This window comes from Schistocerca cancellata, chromosome 6, assembly GCF_023864275.1.
Source record: "Schistocerca cancellata isolate TAMUIC-IGC-003103 chromosome 6, iqSchCanc2.1, whole genome shotgun sequence".
NCBI classification, from domain to species: domain Eukaryota; kingdom Metazoa; phylum Arthropoda; class Insecta; order Orthoptera; family Acrididae; genus Schistocerca; species Schistocerca cancellata.
In genome coordinates, this window is record NC_064631.1 from 152,586,597 (window position 1) to 152,609,688 (window position 23,092).

The 23,092-nt window shown below is 38.0% G+C and overlaps 1 protein-coding gene across 1 annotated transcript in view; it reads left to right on the plus strand.

The window, feature by feature from the left end:
* LOC126191417 (dedicator of cytokinesis protein 9) overlaps positions 1 to 23,092 on the plus strand; it is a 374,795-nt gene that overhangs the window by 246,867 nt on the left and 104,836 nt on the right. Inside the window, exon 24 of the mRNA XM_049932289.1 lies at positions 20,314 to 20,455. Within this exon, the coding sequence (XP_049788246.1) occupies positions 20,314 to 20,455 (142 nt within the window). The remainder of the gene's footprint in view (positions 1 to 20,313; positions 20,456 to 23,092) is intronic.

Sequence of the window (23,092 nt, forward strand, 5' to 3'; positions counted from 1 at the left end):
AGACAAGATTGGACTTATTACAGCAAGCAAAGAGAGACTTAAGCAATCACTCTTCACGCAGTCCACTCCGTGAGTAAATGGAATGGAAAAAGCCTTGATAACTTATACAATGGGAGGTATCCTGCACTATGCACTTCTCAGTGATATGCAAAATATGGATATAGATGTAGATACAATAGACATTTGCCTCATAAAACTATTCAGAGTTTCACAATATATTTGACAGTTGAAAAGATGGATGAACACTATGTGATCAAAAGTATCCGGACACCTGGCTGAAAATGACTTACAAGTTCATGGCGCCCTCCGTCAGTAATGCTGGAATTCTATATGGTGTTGGCCCACCCTTATCCTTGTGACAGCTTCCACTCTCGCAGGCATACATTCAGTCAGGCACTGGAAGGTTTATTGGGGAATGGCAGTCCATTCTTCATCGAGTGCTGCACTGAGGAGAGGTATCGATGTCAGTCGGTGAGGCTTGGCACGAAGTTGGTGTTCAAAACATCCCAAAGGTGTTCTATAGGATTCAAGTCTATAGGATTCACCAGGTATTTACCATACCCACACCCAGCTATCAGATCGTCACATTGTGTACTGTGATTCGTAACTCCACACAATGTTTTTCCATGTTCAGTCATCCAATGTTTACGCTCCTTACACCAAGCGAGGCGTTATTTGGCGTTTACCAGCGTGATATGCGGCTTATGAGCAGCTGCTTGACCGTGAAATCCAAGTTTTCTCACCTCTCGCCTAACTGTCATAGTACTTACCGTGGATCCTGATGCAGATTGGAATTCCTGTGTGATGGTCCAGATAGAAGTTTGCCTATTACACATTATGACCCTCTTCAACTGTCTGTGGTCTCTGTCAGTCAACAGACGGGTTCGGCCTGTACGCTTTTGTGCTGCATGTGTCCCTTCACGTTTCCACTTCAGTATCACATCGGAGACAGTGGACCTAGGGATGTTTAGGAGTGTGGAAATCTTGTGTACAGACATATGACACAAGAGACACCCAATCACCTGACCACGTTCGAAGTCCATGAGTTCCACAGAACGCTCAATTCTACTCTCTCACAATGACTAATGACTACTGTGGTTGTTGATATGGAGTACCTGGAAATAGGTGGCAACACAATGCACCCAATATGAAAAACGTGTGTTTTTGGGGGTATCCGGATATTTTTGATTACATAGTATAGTTTTTGTTTATGATGAATTTTCCCGAACTGTTATAGGTACGGTGCAGTTATCTGCTGAAAGGTACCTCGATTATGCCAAGCTCTCATGATCTGTCTAAGTAGACATTATAAAAAAAATTTAGAAACTTGGAACTGGGAAGAATAAAATAGGCTAATGAAAAAGAACGGCAACAAAATTTTTAACTGTGATAAGATACAGTCCACCTCAGCATAAGGAAGCTTGAGAGTGTGAGTGAAATCAGCTACTTACGGTATATTAATAATTTTTATTTATGGACCGTCTGACAGCAACTGAATAAAACACAATTTTAGTGCCATACGCGTTTCGCCTTTATTTTCTGCAAGGCATCATCAGTGGCAGGTTGCGTGGACAATTTCCTACATATTACGCTCCTGTTGCATTTTTGGTGTTGTTCTTCTTCTCATGAACGCCAATTTGCGTTTTTTTTCGCCATTCCACAACACTATACACAGAACGCTTGTTTTAAGGCCTTAAAACAAGCGTTCTGTGTATAGTGTTGTGGAATGGCGAAAAAAACCGCAAATTGGCGTTCATGAGAAGAAGAACAACACCAAAAATGCAACAGGAGCGTAATATGTAGGAAATTGTCCACGCAACCTGCCACTGATGATGCCTTGCAGAAAATAAAGGCGAAACGCGTATGGCACTAAAATTGTGTTTTATTCAGTTGCTGTCAGACGGACCATAAATAAAAATTATTAATATACCGTAATATTGCGCGCAACTGAGGAAGACAGGACTATAAAAGTTGAAGAAATCAGCTAAGTAGTTTATGGTGTATAGTATACTCCATTGCATTTGATCCTTTCCCCATTTCACTCCCTTCCAGCTTCATGGCAGTGACTTTCAAAATCAGCTACAGTGTTCAGAATGATGGCTACAAAAACTGCAAAGTGATGTAGCATTTGTATGCAAGATTCTGCTAATACTGTTAAGGGAAGATGGGAAAAGACCTTGCCTGTCATTGTATTGTGTCTGAGTTTCAAGAACTGCATCATTGGTATGTTTTATTGATGGTATTCTAAATAGTCACAAGTATCTGCAAGTCTTAATACAAATGTTCCACAGTTATTGAGAGACATCCCTCTGGTGGACATGTGATACCAACATGACAGATGTTCCATCCATTCTGCACATATAGTTACAGACCTTCTTAAAAGAACATTTAGACAACATTGGATCAGTTGTTTGGAAAACACAAAGTGGCCTCCCCATTCACCAGACTAACACCTATGGACTTGTGAAACACTACATAACCCCCTTGTGCTGAAATAGATTCATATGAAGTTCAATGTGCAATAGTGCCTATTTTGTGTATTTTATGAGAGGGATCAATTTCCAACTTGTATCAATGCTTAACATCAATATTCTGAGCATTTAACATGACAGTCACAATAATAAATATGTGAACTATATCGCAATTACGTATTTTCTTACATTTGATAGAGTGTAACAGACGTTTGTGGAACCTTATTTTGTGACAGGTTTGTTTTAATCTTAGCATCCCTTCTGGATGTCTTGTTTACTGAATAGGAATAAAAATCTAGAATCAGTCATTAGGAGTGAATTGTAGCCCCTTGGTCAAGGGCCTGTAAACTACTGAGATAGGTAACCTGAATAGTTGTAAAAAGCTACCTGTAGTCTGTGTTCTGCTTGCTGACATTCAAGTATTCCTTAGCGGGAGAAAGACCTCTTAATTAATAGTGCAATGTAGTGAGGAAATTGTTACTGGAGTATTGTAATCACTGTTCCAAGAAAAAGCTCGTATATACATAGTTCCATTTGTTAACATGCACCAAACAGTAAAACATCACACAAATAATACTTTTTCCTCAGCACCTTGCACATTTCACATTGGAAATCCTGTCAGAGTTCTATTAATTGCAGTCTCTGTTTATATCAAACCTAAGCCACTTTTTTCAGTGATAGTTCTGCTTAGCTAAAAAGTGGAAAATCTAGTTCTCCACTGGCCTTTCAAATCTTGGATATGGATGGCACACAAAAACTCACAAAATTGAAATGAATGAGGCTGTAACATTTAGTGTTGCAGATTTTCCTAATACTTTTATGAAAGTTTAAATTCATGAAATACAAATTTATTACAATCATGTCTCACTTATGAATATTTAAAGTTTTTCCCATATGCAGCTATCTGAGGCTCACACTCGTGGCTGTAACTTGCAGGACCCATCACTAAGTGAGCATGTCAAGCAACTCTTGCAGACTACTCCAGACTGATCTAATGCGGTGCTTTTATCCTCTTTGTGTGGATGACAAACGAAACACCCACCTGTGTGCACAAAAGGCTCCCCTTGCAACACTAAATCCTAAATATTTATCCTAGTTAGAATTCTATTTCCATTCAAATTTTTTCTGTAACAGATTATTGTTTATGGAATATCTTGTTTGAATTTGTCTTCATTATTCAAATAATTACTGCTTGTACAGTTTTTCAAATGGAACTCTGAGTCATCCTTGTTTTCAAAACTGATCTCTTTCTCATTTATGTACCAGTTAATATTGCATTGATTTGCCTAGAAATTGGTACATCTTTATTAATTTGCATCAACAATATGGTGCTAAAATACCATTGTTCTGACTTATAGCTAAGGGGTTGGTAATCTACATTTTTGTGTTCATTTTAGCCCAGAATTAACATTTACCAGAAAACTCAAAAAATACTAAATGTAGTACAGTAGAAACATCATTGTAACACTTTTATGCTATAATACATTTACCATCCAAATTTAAATCTTGGCCTTTAAAATACACTGCTTCCAAAATTTTTGAAAGTTTGATTTACATGGAAACTATTATTCTGATTAAGGCCAGACTCAGATTAGGTACTTTTACATTACTCTCAACAAGTTTAGTTACAATTTGCATGAGTTTAACAATAATGATTTTTACATTCATGGGCTGGAAGATGTGAACTTTACCAGCAAAGGATGGGAGGGGAAGTCCCCCTCTTTCTGGCTCATTGCTATTCTGCACCTGTCATGAGTGATTAACCTCACTTGGTTCCCCATAACCTCTTTTCCTAATGGTTGAACAGCGGTTTGTGGCAGTGTTATTTATTGTGTTGCTGTTTAATGAAGTTCCAGGCATCAACAGTCCTCTTAAAGGATAGTTGGTATCATGATTCAACAGCTGTAAATTTAAAAATTTCTTGTATATGTCCGTAAATTTTCCGCATTGTGCACAATGACTTACTGAAGACACTGCCTCAACACAGTTTCTTGTTCTGGATATATTTTAGATGGCATTTCTTACGCGCCTCCTCCTGTGTACTCGTAATAGCACCGTATACAATGCATTTGTATGTCATGTCTAGGATAACAACTATATACGTAATTTGATTCCAAAGAAAAGTCTGCGATTGTAAATGTAAATAATATTGGAGTTGAGTAAGACTTTCTCCACATACACACTACAATATCCATGTGTGTAACAGAACTATAGCTACTGTTGAATTTCACTGATACTAATGTCTGTAAGGGCAGCAACAGTCATGTATCAGGTTGTAAAGAAATGAGTAGTTATATCAGCAGAATTGATCAGGTAAATTAAATACAAGATGCTTGAATATCTTCTACGTCGGTACGGCATGGCTGTGTGCTCCGTGCGGCTGCCTCGAGTCGACTGAGCATGCAGCTGCCTCTACACAGCGAGCGCCAGTGCGCCTTATCAGCGTTGCGCAACATCCGCCCGTTTGATTTTCCAGCAACACGGTGCTAGTAATACTAGGCGCGGCTGCCTCGCTCAGCGGCTAAGTCCCACTCAAAGTCACACGCCTTACACAGCGACATGCAGAGTACAGCACACAGCCATAAAAAGGTCTCTGTCATAGTAAGACTCCAATCCTGCTAGAGGCTTTTCATTACCCCTTACTACAGCAATAGTCATCCATGAATTCCCTGGTACTACTTCATTTGTTCTACAAGAAAAATTAATCTTACAGCCAACAAAGGTTATTGGCCCACTCAGTATCTCCTGTTGAGATACTGGGTTTGGTGTCTCATCAAAGCTGATAACAGTCTTGTACACTGGCATTCTGCTCCTCCTTGAATATCTTCTACGTCAGTACGGCATGGCTGTGTGCTCCGTGCGGCTGCCTCGAGTCGACTGAGCATGCAGCTGCCTCTACACAGCGAGCGCCAGCGCGCCTTATCAGCGTTGCGCAACATCCGCCCGTTTGATTTTCCAGCAACACGGTGCTAGTAATACTAGGCACCGTGTTGCGCGGCTGCCTCGCTCAGCGGCTAGGTCCCACTCAAGCTCACATGCCTTACACAGCGACATGCAGAGTACAGCACACAGCCATAAACACATGGTTAAATCTTCAAACTAAAGAGTGCATTTCATGAAACAGCCAGCCCCACAGCATTATACGACTCTCACTACATTTTAAGTACAACAAATTAACATATGATTTCTGGAATCGCATAACAGTTGTGAACAATGAAGAGATAAGTAGAAGTCTTTGTTCATGTACAAAAGTTGAAACTTCCTGGCAGATTGAAACTGTGTGCCGGACTGAGACTGCAACTTGGGACCATTGCCTTTTGCGGGCAAGTGCTCTACCATCTGAGATCGGGACCGAGTTTGAGTCTCTGTCCAGCACACAGTTTTAATCTGTCAGGAAGTTTCAAATCAGTACACACTCCACTGCAGAGTGAAAATTTCATTCTGCGCAAAAGTTATTTGCGTTTTTCTACACTCAATACTGTTTAAGCCCAAGATATTACAAAATAATAGAAAAATTAATCAAACTATAAAATCTTTTTGTACATTTGCTTTTGTGCTCTGCAAAAAGCACTATAGTTGTGTCATCATTTGCTCCCATTTTATATCTTGTTCTTGGAAGTGCACAGGAGGAATGACTGTTGCTCTCTCTTCTGTAAAAGTATGAACTTCTCTAATTTTTCCATGATGCGTTTTACATGAAATTTATGTTGGAGATATTGTAGTAATATGGTTCTTCACTCATTTTAGAACATGTACATCTTCATATTGTACAATACTGTATTGCAGTGTCTCCCACTACATGGTTAGCATTTCTATGATGCACTCACACATATGAAACCAACCCATGGCAACAGGTGCAGATCTTATATGAACTTTTGTATTTCTTCCATTATTCCAGTTTGGTAACAGTGCTAAATCGTGGAACAAAACTCAGCAAGGCATCTCCCCTGCATACAGCCCACACTTACTTCTGATAAATCTGAGTCTGGCATCTGCCTTCTCCTTGTCTTGTATTTTTGGTAATTCTGTTTTGGTCACATGAACAGAAATTGATAATGGTTAATCTTAAATTAGAAGTTTGAATTATTAACAGAAATGACAAATTCAGTTTTGCAAATTGCATATTTTTGACTTTTCGTTAAAGTGTGCAAAAGATTATTTAGTCACAGTTTTTCGTAGTCATTGAATTAACAGGTACTGCACAGACATACGTAAACTGACTGACATACAAATGAAACTGACTTCATCATCTTAGTAGTCATGTGAAACAGGTTTTTGAAGAAAATGTAACAGAGTTGTAGAGTTAGTAATGTCTTCCCATATGTGAATCATTGGAATGTTGCTTTTATTATGTGAAACAAATCCATCTAGTGTAGTCTTGTGTTGGTTTAAGGAATATAACAATCATTCTAGGCATTGGAGTATGTAAACAAACACACAAATACTATGTTACAAATGCTAGTGACTGCTAAATTTGTGTATTGACAATTATGAGCAGTAAAACAGACCATGTATTGATGATTGTTGAGGATTCAACCACTGTTTACATGCAGCATGTGGATAGTCTGTCTCCCTGGAGCGATGATGTCGCCATGACTTTTTTTCTCCAGCAACTGTCGTAGTGTGACTACTTCTCTGAAACTTCTTACCTGTTTAGTGACTGTAGCAAGTAATGCTCTTTTCAGTACCACATTTATAATGTTAAGGATCTGTACTCTTGATTTCTATCAAGAATACACTGAAAAATGTTTATCGACTTTGCTGTAGAAAACCTGTTCTATGAATAAAGAAAAAAAGTGGATGTCCTGATTGCATAAATGCATATATTTAATGTAAAATGTCACACACTTGGTTGTCATCTTATATTTATTCAGAACGCATCCAGTAATCTTACATCATGACTGAGGGAAGGCTATTTACTTGAGAAAATAAAACCTTGTCCATTATTTTAGAGGTGCTCCTTCCGATATAAGAGGGTTATCCAGAAACTTAAGGTTACAATGCACGTAGCTTCAGCATGGAATGTCCATGGGGGAAGTTGGTACCACTGCTGTGTAGCTGGAAGCCAGCTGAAGGAATGAGCTATCCCAACAATCAGTTGCTCGTTGATTAGTGCTGTGGTGACTGTTAGAAATGAGTGTTCTCATTCCGTCTCCTGCCAAGTGTGAAGTGTTCACTTAAATTCTCTACGTATTCTAAGGGCATGAACGCCGCTGCAATTCATTGCTAAATTATTTCAGTTTATGGAGAGTACATAATATCGAGGTAGCATGTGATGAAATGGGTATGGAATTTCAATACTAGAAGGACGGAAATTCACATTGAAGACAGAAGCGGAAGGCTGTCTGTTGTGACTAATGATGTGGTGCAGAAAATTGAAGAACACCTTCTCTCTGATAGCTGTTTGACAATTGACGATGTGTTTGCAGTTTGTCCAAACATTTCACAAACTGTTCATGAAATTGTAACTGGTCAACTAAATTATCGCAAGATGTGTGCACGAGGGGTGCCCAAGGTATTTACCGAAGCACACGAAGTGAACAGAGTCAGTGCCGCTCGTGAATTTCTTGACCATTTTGAGACTAAAGGCAAGACTTTTCTCAACTCTATAGTGACACGAGGTGAAACTTTGCCTTATCACCATATTCCAAGCAAACTTCAATCAATGCAGTGGCGCTGTACTCATACTCCTTCAGTCAACAAATTCAGAACTCGGCAAACAGCAAGGAAAATCATTGTGGCAGTGTTTTGGGATGGAAATGGGCTCTATTCATTGATTTTTTGCAAAGAAGTGAAACAATAAGTACTGCAAGACATTGTGAGACCACAAAGAAACTTTGCAGAGCCATATAAAACAGGCGTCGTGGGATGCAACAATGGGAGTCTGTCTCCTTCGCGACAATGCACATCTACACACAGCTTATTCGACACTAGAGTTGAGGACTTCATTTGATTGGGATGTTTTAAGCTGTCCCTCTCCAAGTCCCGATCTCATACCCAGTGGCTATCATTTGTTCACTAAATTGAAGCAACACTTCGAGCAAAACACTTTTCCGATGATAATGAGGTGAAACTTGAAGTGAAGAACTGGCTGAAAAAGGCGGCAGGATATGTCTATGACACAGGAGTCATAAAACTCATCCCATGGATAACAAAATGTGTTGAGGTAAATGGTGATTATGTGTAAAAATAATGCAAGACCTATACTATAATGTGTGCAAATTTTATTAAAATAACTTCATTTTTTGTACTTCAAAAAATTCTTGTATCCTTACTTTCCTAATTAGTGTCATACTTCTTATGATAGATAGAACTTGAGATCAAAAGGCAGTGTATATTGAAAAAGATGTCAAAAGCTATACTGTGCTGGGTCACTGGAAGAAATATTTGTATCTTTAATCTGTAGGTAGTGGTCATCAGCTGGTGTTGTTGACTTTGGTGACCAGTCTGAGGCAGTTCTTCAATGTTTTGTGTCCCGTGATGATAACTGAATCTTCAAATTGTGATGTAGTGTATGCCACTTCGGTGGACAACTTCTTGCTTTAAAGAGACAGTGCATGTACAGAATAATCTTGAAATGATGCTTCAAGGTGAGTTGACACACTGAATAGCGTTGTCTGGTTCAGCTTTCTTTGGGTAGGGGGGGGGTAGATAGTGTTTAACGTCCCGTCGACAACGAGGTCATTAGAGACGGAGCGCAAGCTCGGGTTAGGAAAGGATTGGGAAGGAAATCGGCCGTGCCCTTTCAAAGGAACCATCCCGGCATTTGCCTGAAACGATTTAGGGAAATCACGGAAAACCTAAATCAGGATGGCCGGAGACGGGATTGAACCGTCGTCCTCCCGAATGCGAGTCCAGTGTGCTAACCACTGCGCCACCACGCTCGGTAGCTTTCTTTGGGCTGATCAACTTTTGGATAAAGTATTCACTCAGAGACTAGAGGTTACACTGGATTGAAAGTCTTTCTTTGGGAACAGCGGTGCTTAATTATCTAGGATAAACAAGCAGATTGTTACAGTCCAGCAAATAGCTGGCCAGGAATACTTAACACAATAGCAAAATCATTCCTGTTCGTGAGTGTGTGACACAAACGTAGCTAATTGCTGCTGTAACCAGGGATGACATTAAGCAAGAACAGAACAAAAAGCATAGAACATACAAGAAAATACAAAATTCACACATCAAAGAATAAAACACATATCGAAACCATAAGAATATATAAAAACACAGTGTCTCTGGTGGCTGCTGCAGAAGCTGCTTGATAGCCGCGATACACTTGTCACCATGCATATGATTCCCAATTACGAAATCGTGAATATGCCTGAACTAAAAATTTATCACCATAATGTGCAATCCCCGCGTAATAAGATCGATGAAATTAATGTTCTATTAACACATGAACTTAATGGTATCTCAGTGTTATGCATTTCTGAGCACTGGCTTAACCCAGAATTAATCCAGAATACGAAAATAAACAAATTTGTCTTGGCTGCTTACTACTGCAGGAAAAACAGCAAGCAGGGTGAGGTAGCAATTTACACAAAGGATAATGTAGATTTTATTACACTACCTGACTTAACTAGGGCAAATGTCGGAAAGGATTATTATGAAATTGCAGCTATAAAAATTACTCAGTTCAACCTGGTTATTGCTACAGTTTACCGATCACCATCCGGGAATTTTGAACTTTTCTTAAACAAAATGGAGTCATTGCTAAATAAAGTAAATAAAATGGATTGTGAATTGATAATCTGTGGTGACTTAAATATTGACTTCCTCACGAATAGTGGAAATAGGGAGACCATTTTGAACCTTGCAACGTCCTACAATTTAAAGGCTGAAGTAAAAGCAGCTACCCGAGTATCAGAAACTTGCCAAACAGCTCTTGATCAGTTTCTAGTCAAGAAGAGTTTACACAACACCTCACTAAAAATTTTCAATGCAGGTTTTAGTGATCATATTGCTCAAATATTAAGCATAAAGGTACAAGGCAGTATTATTAACAATGTGTCTTTCAGAACAGCATATTGAAGTTATAATCAGCATAATGTGAACTACTTCAACAACTTATTACAGAAAGAAAAATGGCTAGGAGTGTACAAAATGAATGATGTTGTTGTTGTTGTTGTGGTCTTCAGTCCTGAGACTGGTTTGATGCAGCTCTCCATGCTACTCTATCCTGTGCAAGCTTCTTCATCTCCCAGTATCTACTGCAACCTACATCCTTCTGAATCTGCTTAGTGTATTCATCTCTTGGTCTCCCTCTACGATTTTTACCCTCCACACTGCCCTCCAATGCTAAATTTGTGATCCCTTGATGCCTCAAAACATGTCCTACCAACCGATCCCTTCTTCTAGTCAAGTTGTGCCACAAACTTCTCTTCTCCCCAATCCTATTCAATACCTCCTCATTAGTTACGTGATCTACCCACCTTATCTTCAGCATTCTTCTGTAGCACCACATTTCAAAAGCTTCTATTCTCTTCTTGTCCAAACTAGTTATCGTCCATGTTTCACTTCCATACATGGCTACACTCCATACAAATACTTTCAGAAACGACTTCCTGACACTTAAATCTATACTCGATGTTAACAAATTCCTCTTCTTGAGAAACGCTTTCCTTGCCATTGCCAGTCTACATTTTATATCCTCTCTACTTTGACCATCATCGGTTATTTTACTCCCTAAATAGCAAAACTCCTTTACTACTTTAAGTGTCTCATTTCCTAATCTAATTCCCTCAGCATCACCTGACTTAATTTGACTACATTCCATTATCCTCGTTTTGCTTTTGTTGATGTTCATCTTATATCCTCCTTTCAAGACACTGTCCATTCCGTTCAACTGCTCTTCCAAGTCCTTTTCCTTTGCTGTCTCTGACAGAATTACAATGTCATCGGCGAACCTCAAAGTTTTTACTTCTTCTCCATGAATTTTAATACCTACTCCGAATTTTTCTTTTGTTTCCTTTACTGCTTGCTCAATATACAGATTGAATAACATCGGGGAGAGGCTACAACCCTGTCTTACTCCTTTCCCAACCACTTCTTCCCTTTCATGCCCCTCGACTCTTATAACTGCCATCTGGTATCTGTACAAACTGTAAATAGCCTTTCGCTCCCTGTATTTTACCCCTGCCACCTTCAGAATTTGAAAGAGAGTATTCCAGTTAACATTGTCAAAAGCTTTCTCTAAGTCTACAAATGCTAGAAACATAGGTTTGCCTTTTCTTAATCTTTCTTCTAAGATAAGTCGTAAGGTCAGTATTGCCTCACGTGTTCCAACATTTCTACGGAATCCAAACTGATCTTCCCCGAGGTCGGCTTCTACCAGTTTTTCCATTCGTCTGTAAAGAATTCGCGTAAGTATTTTGCAGCTGTGACTTATTAAACTGATAGTTCGGTAATTTTCACATCTGTCAACACCTGCTTTCTTTGGGATTGGAATTATTATATTCTTCTTGAAGTCTGAGGGTATTTCGCCTGTCTCATACATCGTGCTCTCCAGATGGTAGAGTTCTGTCATGAACGATATAAATGAAAAATTCAACACTTTCATTGATACATTAACCCATTTCTTTGAACTTGCATTTCCACTGAAAACATTAACCATACGGGGAAACTCTAGAACAAACAGCTGGATCACAAAGGGAATAAGGGTTTCATGCCAGAAGAAAAGACTACTTCGTGAAATATGTAACTCAAAAAATTCCTCACCTGTAGTACGCGCATACTATAAAAAATATTCCTAAATATTAAGAAAAGTAATAAAAGCAGCAAAAATAATGCATAATGATGAAATCATTTATAATTCAGCTAATAAATCAAAGGCTATATGGAGTGTTATAAAAAAAGAATGTGGAGAATATAGACAACCTTGTAAAAATGTAACACTATCACATAAAAATAAAAAAGTAACAAACCCCTTAGAAGTAGCCAACACATTTAACAACTTTTTCACAGGTGTTGCTGAAAATATGTTACAATCAAACTTTAAGAGCACCCAGGCAAATGAATATAAAATAAGTGCATGTAGAGGATCAGTGTACATCAGTTCTGTTTCACAAGATGAAGTAGGTAAAGCAATAAAAGGACTAAAAAATTCCAAATCGGCAGGTATTGATGGTATACCTGCAACAATGTTAAAGAAGAGCGCATCAAACCTAATTGAAGTACTCACACATTTATGTGACTGCTCACTTCAGGCAGGCACTTTCCCTGATGTGTTGAAAACATCAAAAGTTATTCCTGTATATAAAAAAGGGGATAAAGACAATGTAAATAACTACAGGCCCATCACAATTTCCTCCTGCATTTCTAAAGTACTGGAAAAAGTTATGTATGAGAAACTTATGAAATTTATTAATAAAAACAGCATCCTATGTAATGAACAACATGGATTCAGAAATAAGAGGTCAACGACAACTGCTGTCTATGAGTGCATCAATTCCATCCTAAACCTGATGGACAAAAAACAGGAAACAATAGGAGTCTTTATTGACTTGTCAAAAGCTTTTGACATGGTGGACCATAAAATTCTGCTATCAAAGCTAGAAAGATATGGTATTCGAGGTCTGTCCAACAAGTGGATCAGTTCCTTCCTGACTAATCGTATGCAGGCAGTGTGCGTCAAGCACACAAATATTGAACTAAAAACTGTATCTAATCACTTAGCTGACTATAAACAAATAAAATGTGGTGTACCCCAAGGATCAGTATTGGGACCCCTTCTGTTTCTTCTGTAGATAAATGATCTAAGCTTAAATATTGATGCACACAAAACAATCATATTTGCAGATGACACCACAATTCTACTAAAAGGAGACAACGATGAACAGTTACAGTAGACAGTAAACACGGTCACGAAACAACTTAGCAGCTGGGCACAGAGTAACCAGCTTGTAATAAACAGTAAGAAAACCCTTGCTCTAAAATTCCACAATGTTCCTAACAAGGACATGTTTATCCCATCAGTCTCTATCAATGACGAACCAGTTGGTAACAGTACTGAAACCAAATTCTTAGGACTCTGGCTGCAGAGTAACATCAGATGGAATAAGCATATTGAATATCTCAATGCAGAACTGAGCAAAACATGTTACCTTCTTTGTTCATTAAAATCATGCTGTAGTGAGAAAACAGTATTGAATGCATATCATGCGTACTTTCATTCGCGTCTTAGATATGGGGTCACCTTCTGGGGAAACTCTAAAACAGCTAATAGCACTTTTAAACTACAAAAAAGGGCCATTAGAATCTTGTTTGGGTGCAAGCCTAGAGACTCTTGTAAAGAAATCTGGTATTCCTCCATTACCATGTGTATACATTATGGAAACCCTTTTGTTCTTTAAATTAAATGTAATAGGCAAGGACCAGAGACTGCAAAAAAACTGTGATATACACTGGTAGCAGTTACTTCTGTAAATTATCTGGGAGTATGCGTGCGGAACGATTTGAAGTGGAATGATCATATAAAATTAATTGTTGGTAAGGCGGGTACCAGGTTGAGATTCATTGGGAGAGTCCTTAGAAAATGTAGTCCATCAACAAAGGAGGTGGCTTACAAGACACTCGTTCGACCTATACTTGAGTATTGCTCATCAGTGTGGGATCCGTACCAGATCGGGTTGACAGAGGAGATAGAGAAGATTCAAAGAAGAGCGGCGCGTTTCGTCACAGGGTTATTTGGTAACCGTGATAGCGTTACGGAGATGTTTAACAAACTCAAGTGGCGGACTCTGCAAGAGAGGCGCTCTGCATCGCGGTGTAGCTTGCTCACCAGGTTTCGAGAGGGTGCGTTTCTGGATGAGGTATCGAATATATTGCTTCCCCCTACTTATACCTCCCGAGGAGATCACGAATGTAAAATTAGAGAGATTAGAGTGCGCACAGAGGCTTTCAGACAGTCGTTCTTCCCGCGAACCATACGCGACTGGAACAGGAAAGGGAGGTAATGACAGTGGCACGTAAAGTGCCCTCCGCCACACACCGTTGGGTGGCTTGCAGAGTGTAAATGTAGATGTAGATGTAGATGTAGAGCACTTTACCAGACAAAACAGAAACATACATATGACTCAAATCAGCACAGCACTGTGCCAAAAAGGTACTTTTCACATGGGAGTTAAGCTTTATAACAAACTTCCTGTAAATATAAAAGCTATCACTGAGGTCAATACATTTGGAAAATCTCTAAAGTCATATTTACAGCATCATTGCTTTTACTCCATTGAAGAATATTTAAATTTATGAAATGTGTTATATAAATACTTACGTGTAAAGCGTATTATTGTAAGCTTAAATATGTATGCCTTGAAATGACTTTCAGCCTGTATATTTATAACTTGACTTGTCCAATGTCTTATGCGTAAGCTGCTATGTAGACAACAGGACCAATAAAATACAATCTACAATCTACACCAAAGAATACAAATAACGTCTAGCCGGCCGCTGGTGGCCGAGCGGTTATAGGCGCTTCAGTCTGGAACCGCACGACCACTACGGTCGCAGGTTCGAATCCTGCCCCGGGCATGGATGTGCGTGATGTCCTTAGGTTAGTTAGGTTTAAGTAGTTCTAAGTTCTAGGGGACTGATGACCTGAGAGTCCCATAGTGCTCAGAGCCATTTGAACAAATAACGTCTGTGGTTAGTGTGAATCTTTACTGATGCCCTTGACAGCGACACACAACAAGCATAGCAGACACTTCACGATATACAATCTAGCATTGCCCATTTACATTTTGAGACACAATGTGCTCTGCTGAAAAGTGCAAATGCCGGCTCACTTTTACTTGGTGTATATTATTTCTTTTCATCAAAAGCAAGAATTTTCTGATCAAAAAACATAAACTATGAAAGTAAAGAGGGTGGTGCAAAAATTTCTTTGAATAGTTTATATGTTGCCAATGCATTGTCATTTTCCAGCTTTCTTAGCATAGGCATGATTAACATAGCCTCTCTTAATTTCGGTAAAGTTGTAGTGGACAACTTGTTCAGTTTTGGTGACTTGAATATTATGGAAGTCATCATTGTGCTGGAACCTGGTAGTCATTGTTTTTACTTCAATAATTGCTTCAGCAAATAATGACTGGAGCTGCTTCTATGTGCTCATTGTAATTTTTGAAAGAAAAATATTGTGTAAATTTTACCAAGAGCTAAGAATGTTTAATGTAAAACCCAATCTTTTTATAGCAAGGCAACATTAAGGCAGAAGGTTATAGTTACACTGGACCACATAAAAGCACTGGCTTCAGTAATTTTAAATTATTTTGTTCTCACCTAACCAGCAGCATGTATTTGGATTGAGGGAATTCATCTTAAATTCTGTTGTATAATAAGATTGCTTGAATGTTTTTCCAGTTCTGCCTTTTAGATAGCAAGTTGTAATTTAATAATTTTATGACCATGATCATCCTTCTGTATGATCACGAGAACATCAGGAACCTTTCTTCAGACGACGACAGACTCAGGTTGTGCAATGGTCAACACATTGTTTTCTTTGTCTGGGAGAAGATGGACTCAAATTACTGTCCAGCCATCCTGATTGAGATCTTCTTTGGTTTTCCTCAGTCATTTAAGCCAAGTGCCATGCTCATTTGTTCAGTAGAGCTACAGCCATTGTCAACTGTGTAAGTGCTCCATCTCTAATAATAATCTCTGTGTCTATGAGATTGTGAACACTATCTTTCCTTCTTTCCCTCACTTAATGATGTTTTGAAGCTAGAAACACTCTTTTTTTTGCTCTAGCTTCACTTGAAGGCAAAGATTAAGCCATAAAAACCATTACTACTTTTGCAGATATCTTCATTGAACAATTTGTAACTTGGGACTCTGGTGTTCCAAATATTCGGATTGTGCTGACAGAGAATCAGTTTGCTTTTGGCACATAAATCATGGTTTGACTTATTCAGTGTCCACATTGCCTGCTTCTTTCTCTTGCTCATTTACAATATGATATTTAGCTCTGTTTTGTTCCCAGCTCCTTACCTAATTTCCGACAGTCGCTGTTTGTAGGCCTATTAATTAGACATGAGTTTGTCTATGTTATGAAATTTCCATGGCAGTTATTAAATGTAGTAAATGACTTTCACCTCTGTCAAAATGACCTTTATTAATACAACTGCCAGTTGGAGATAGTTAATGCTCTATCTTCAGACTGTGGAGAATTACAGTCATAGGCAAAGGATAATGTACCAGCTTCTAATTTTACTTGGACCATGACATCATCAGGAGTCAATACATCAAATATTATTAAAAAAGATGTTGTGGCAGGTGTGGAATTTTATTTGCTGTGTATTAATTCCTGTGTTTGTATCATATGCAGGTGCACTCGAGTTACTTGGCTGAGTTACTACTTTGCCAAAGTCAGATACATCTAGTCAGATGTGAAGATTCTAGTGCATCTGTTTGATCCATTCTTGATGAACAGCAGCTAACATCTTTTTTGTCTTTATTACTTAGTTTAGAGAGTAAATTGTGGATGTCTTTCCTCTTTGGTTCAGTAAATCTCATACTGTTGCCTCTTTCATTCAGTAATTAGTTAACCGCTTCATCTGTCTGCTACACCAAAGATCAGTATTTTTGTCGAACATTACTTTTCACGCATCTACTGCTTTAATTCATTTTCCTCTTGTTGAACACAGAAGGGAAAAGGCTATGAATAAATTTGGTTGCCAATGCTCTTACCAAGACAATAGTAATTTATTCCATCATTCATAGTGATTCCATTGAGAAGGAAAACCTTCAAAGGTTTGGGATGTGTCAACAAAGTAGTAATTTATTTCTTCATTTGTAGTGGTCATAGGTCTCATTGAGAAGGAAGACCTGCGAGGATTTGGGATGAATCAAAATGAAATGAGCGTATGGCATTGATTTAAATTATCAAAAGACAAGAAAACTGCAGAAACATAGTTCATATACTGTATTCATATTAACTTATCATTGCTTAATGGTATTTATACTTATTCCAATGAAATTTAAGCAAGTAAATTGAAAAGTCAGTAGCCACTTTAATAAAAACTACCCATCAATTATGCTAAAAAGCTGCTTTGTATCTGTTATTGCTAGCTTAATATTTGCGTGATTACAACTATATTTTAAAAGAAAATAGTTACCTTCATCTATAAATATGTAGTCTTTTTTGCACTGTGCAGCTTCACAGTGAACACTACCGTGTGCTATGTTGGTAATAAAACTTATCAATCCCTCAATGTGTGGATTCACATAATCTGTAGAGATATTAGCTAATGAGAAATGGTTTTAGTTTTCTACTGAATCAATAGAGATTCATAATTTCTTGTTTTCTGTTAGTTGGGATATTGCTGAATATCTTTGCACAGCAGTACGTAACTCTGCTCTGAATCTTGGGCAAGGAGGAAAAGTATGCATGAACATTATTCTTGGTTTGTGATTGTGTACATTACAGTTGAGCTGAAACTGATAATTATTGTTAGCAACAAAAACCATTAAGACATAAAAGTATTGGGGAGTGAGTGTGAGAATTCCATCTCATCATGATTGGTTGGCTTACTCATTACTGAATGTTGTGACCTCATTCCATGATCCTTAAAAATGTATTCCTACTCTTGAACAAAATTTAAAAATTTAGTGCTTAGTTCTAATTATAGATTGTATTGTCCTCAGCAACTAATTGAGGAGCTTTGGCTAATTAGAAATGTTTTAGAGCAGGAAATTTTACTTTTATAATGGTTACTTTTGTTGAAGAACTCAAGGGTAATGTTAATTGTTGTTGATGGTTGCTTTCGCAAAATATCCTGGATACATTTTGAGTAATGTAGAATTCTTTAGCAATCTTGTAGTTTAATTTTTTGGTGAAAAAAAAAGTCCAGCACTAAAACAATGACAAATATTCTTCCTTTATTCAACCCAGCACTGGTACTAACATGAACTAAGTGACAAATCACCATCAACTCAGTTGTAACACACTGCTTTGGCAAGACACTGGCCCTTATACACAAAAGTAACAATTGGTGGTGATAAATATGTTATTACTACTAATACTTTTGTAAACTAATAATAAATATTACATATTCACTAAAGCTAAAGGGTAACAGTAAGTTTTACAGTAATGGCGGAAATGTTTGACACAGTTTTTTTTAATTTAATATAATGTATTCTTTATTGCAAATTTTGTAAAATTTGAATTGAAGACAATCACTTCTAAAAAAAGGCAAATTTCTAGTAAATTGTTTTGATTGCTAACCTTTACATATGGTCCAGTTCTGTAGTTGAATTTTTACCCTAAATATAGCATATTATGCTACACCTTACTATATAAGGGCTTGATATTCCATGCTGACTTTCAGAAGCTTTTTAAATGTTACTTCCATACAAAAAAATAACTGTTGTGTATAACTGAGTTATTATTCTTTTAAATTTGACAATTCTGTTTCAACTGAATATGAGCTCTTAAATAAATCATTTCAAAGCATTGATATTTGTAATTTCTTTTAATGACATGGTGTGTTTAGCATAAATACTTATATGATATTCAGTTGTTCCAAATAATATTAAACAATAAATAGTAAATGTGAAATTTAGTCATATAGTAACACAATACTCGATACAGTACACTAAAAACTGAGTATCACAAACTCCTATATGAAATCCAAGCTGTTACATTACAATGGTTTATCTACTTTACACAAGATTCTTATTATTCACTTCTGCTCCTGAATAAACACTTTATTTATATTAGGTGCATTGCCCTGGAAGACAGTTCCATAAGATAGCAGAGAGTGAAAATCAGAGCAAGAAGCAAATATTGTGTTATCAAGTCGACACAGTGGGAGATGGTTTTATGGGGAAAGTATGCTGAATTGAGCTTCTTGATGAACTTGTATGTGTGTTGACTCTATTTAATTGCTGCCCAGATGCACCCCAGGGAATATTATGCACTGCATTTCATTTAGTGTATAACAATTAATGTCCACATCTTGTGCTAAGAGATCATTGTTCGAAATCAAATAATATAAGTTTTGTGAGATGAAGACTTGAACTGTTAGCTTTGAACTGCTTGTAGACCAGTTCAACTGTCATGTGAACTGTGTCTACCGAGGTTAAATTTGAACCATTGATTGGTATGCTTGTGTCATCGGCAAATGTTACAATTTTGAACTGTACTTTGAAGTCATTGGAAGATGATTTATGTAAGTTAAGAATGGGAGTGGGGCAGCACTGATCGTTGTGGACCCCACATGTTAAATGTTCCCTCATTCAGAAGTTTTGTTTCATGTGTGTGTGATAGTCTGCAATGAGACCCTCTACTTTCTGCTGTTAAGGCAAGACTCTGTCCAAGCAAGATGGATGCCATTAGTTTGCCACATAGAATTTTGTGGTACACACAGTCAAAGGCTTTGACAAGGTCACAAGATATAACATGATAATTTTTCTTGTTTAGCTCTTCCAGTACTTCTTATGTGAAGGTATTTATTGCTTTCTGTGTGGAGAATCCTTTACAGCAGCCAAACTGAGAGGCAGTTAAAAAATTCTGCTCAGTTAAATAAGTCAATATTCTGTCATAGGTCACATTCTCAAATGCTGTCGAAAAGATTACAAGAAGTGAAATAGATCTGTTACTAGAGGTGGCAGGGAAGTAATCTGAGTTTTTATCTTAGGAAAGCTGGTTCATTTGAAGTATGGCAATGTATGTGTGTAGGATTTTTCTAAGAATATTACTCGCACCATCCACCTTTATTCACTTTCACTGAATATGGACATGAAAAGAATTTCACAGCCATTCACAGATACATATAATTTATTTTGTTCTAATATTGAACCCTTATGTGTAATTGACAATTTATGTTTAAAATGTTTCTCTTATAAGGTATGTTGAATGGATGCTCATCTGTTAGTCTGGAGTCAGAGTCATCCACAATGTCTGCAGATGGACATTCAACCATTTCTCAAGAGACCACTATTATCCGAGAACCTAGAGATGATGGTGTTAATTTCAAGAGACATTCAAGGTATAGTTATTAATCTGTTCCTTTATGCGACATAAATTCCTTTGTCACATTTACCTTTGAAATACTACATTATTTTGGTATTTCTTGTGTGCATTAATTCTTTTGAATTTTTCTATAAACTTGATATGTTACATGGAATGCTGATGAATACATGAAATATTATACTGCATCTGGAAGGGACTCAAAAGACTGCCCTTTATTATGAGCGGAGAGTGCCTTTTAACTGACTTCCAAATAGCAGGAAAGTTTTGATAGAATGTGAATTGATATGCATGCAACAGCATTCGCTCCCTAATCTGTTCCATAATGCCGCACATAAAAATGGGATACTTCGGGGGCTCACACACCGGGTTCTGTTGGTGTTAGAAACGTAGGGTCAAGTGTTGTGGATGGCACTTGGCCTAGGGCCATTTGTACACCCAACAGAAGGATCGTCTTAGTGTTTCTATCCTGTAGTATAGGGTCACAGCATGAATATCACACACTTCCTCCTGCTTAGGCAAATGGAGCAAATCAGTTTTCTTTTTGTATTTGATGTGGTTTACAGTGGTCCTTAAGGGGCTTGTTGAGCACTGTTAGTTCATGGTTAGTTCCTTAGAAAACTCTAAAAAAAGCTTTTTTACCACTTTTTTCATATCAAAAATGAGCCACAGATTCCAAGATTGCTAGGCATAGAAAATAGTTGAAATTTTTACGATATGTTCCTAAGGTCCCAATGTCAAACAACCTTCAAAATTTTCTCGATATTTTTGTCTGTTTTTCGAGATACAGAGGTTCAGAGTTACCATACTTAAACAAGTAAAGCCTGGCGTGAGGTGGAAATGAATTTGTAAAGTGATATAACATGGGGAAATATGCTGTAAATTATATCCGTTATATTAGAGGGATTTTGGGAACCCATGTTGTAGTACACAGACACATACAAAATTTTTGTGCATGTAAAATCCAATCTGAGGTGTAAAATTAGATTTCACATAAATAAACTAACAAAATTTTGCTGACCCATAAATCTCATTTCATGTGAATGATATGCCCTGATGTGGCAGGGAAAAGAAGGGGACCAGTGGCAAAATGCTGGTATTGGAGCACAAAGAAAGCAATCAGAACATATTCGTGTTTTTTTTATGTTGAGTGAAATGGAGGCAGTGGCATTGGGAAAGGACGGAAGAGTAATAAATACTGGACAATAGTATACATGGTTCTGATAAAGAAAGAGCAAAGGAGACAGTGGCTTGTGACAGTGTAACAGTGACAGTGGAACATTGTTGAGAGCAACAGAATAGTGCTAGAAAAAGAATGAAGGAGACATTGCCAGTGGAAGTGATAAAAGAGAAGGACAAAGTGGAAATGGGTGAGAGCCCGTGGTAATGAGAGACTAAGACTATGACAGTGATAATGAGGAAGAGAGAGATAGTGACAGTGAGAGGAGTGAGCAACAGTGGGAATGAATAGATACTAGCAGTAAGAGAGAGCAAGAGGGAGACAGTGACAGCAAGAGGAAGAAGTTGTAGTAGTAGGACAGAATGAAGGAGACTGTGTCTGTGAGACAAGAGTCAGAGAGACAATGAAAATGAGTTGGGCTGAATAAATGAGTGAGAATGGGCAAATGGGACTGGATGAGTGTGAGTGATTTTCAGTGATGGTCTAGTGGCTGGGAGTGAGTTATAGTTAGAGGAACATGTGGGTTTGAGAGGTGAATTGCAAGTTAAAAAGATATATGTATGCCAAGGTACCCCACTTACCAATCGGAGTCTTTTAACAGGAGAATTACAAGGGGTTTTGGTTTTTGAGAGGCTGGGAAGGTTTCCTCTTGTTAACTTGTAAAAATGTTGGCATTGGAAGGTGCCATTGTGCCCATGTGGATTTGTTTGTATACATTGCCCTCAAAGGTGAAATAGTTCTGTGTCAGGACATAGTTGGCAATGTTTACCCATGCCAGAGACACTTCTTTGCTTCTAATTCCTCAACTAAAGCCAACCTAATGACGACATTGAACATTGCCTCTCACAATTCATACCACCATCCAACCATGAACCCCCTCCTATCTAATTATCCTCCGGTCATGTTTTAGGAATTCCTTACCCTGAACTTCACCTCGACGTCCTTCCTCAGGTTCTGTCCTAAGAACACTAACCTCTCAGCTGAAGAAAGTACAGCCATTTACAACCTCAAAACATAACCTGATCTAATCATCCTCCCCGCATACAAAGCCTCCACCACCATCAAGATGAGTCGCAGTAACTACTTGGCAGAAGGCTTCCATAGAAGTCCAATACAACCTTAAAGTTCTACTAAAATCCTTGTAGATCCATCGCAGAATCTTTCCTCTGAGTCCATCCTTACCCCGACAACACCCTGCACATGCACTACTGAGTCCATTCTTATCCTGATGGCACCCTGCACATGCACCATATACATGCTTCCCAAAATCCACAAACCCAACAATCTTGGATGCCCCATTGTAGCTGGTTATTGTGCTCCTACTGAAAGAATTTCTACTCTTGTTGACAGACACCTCCAGCCAGTTGCACTACAAGTAGATTCCTCTATAATGTAACGCAATTTAGCTTATATTTATGATAGTACAGTACACATAATACAGTGTATAATTACATTCTTTCATACCACTGATAGATC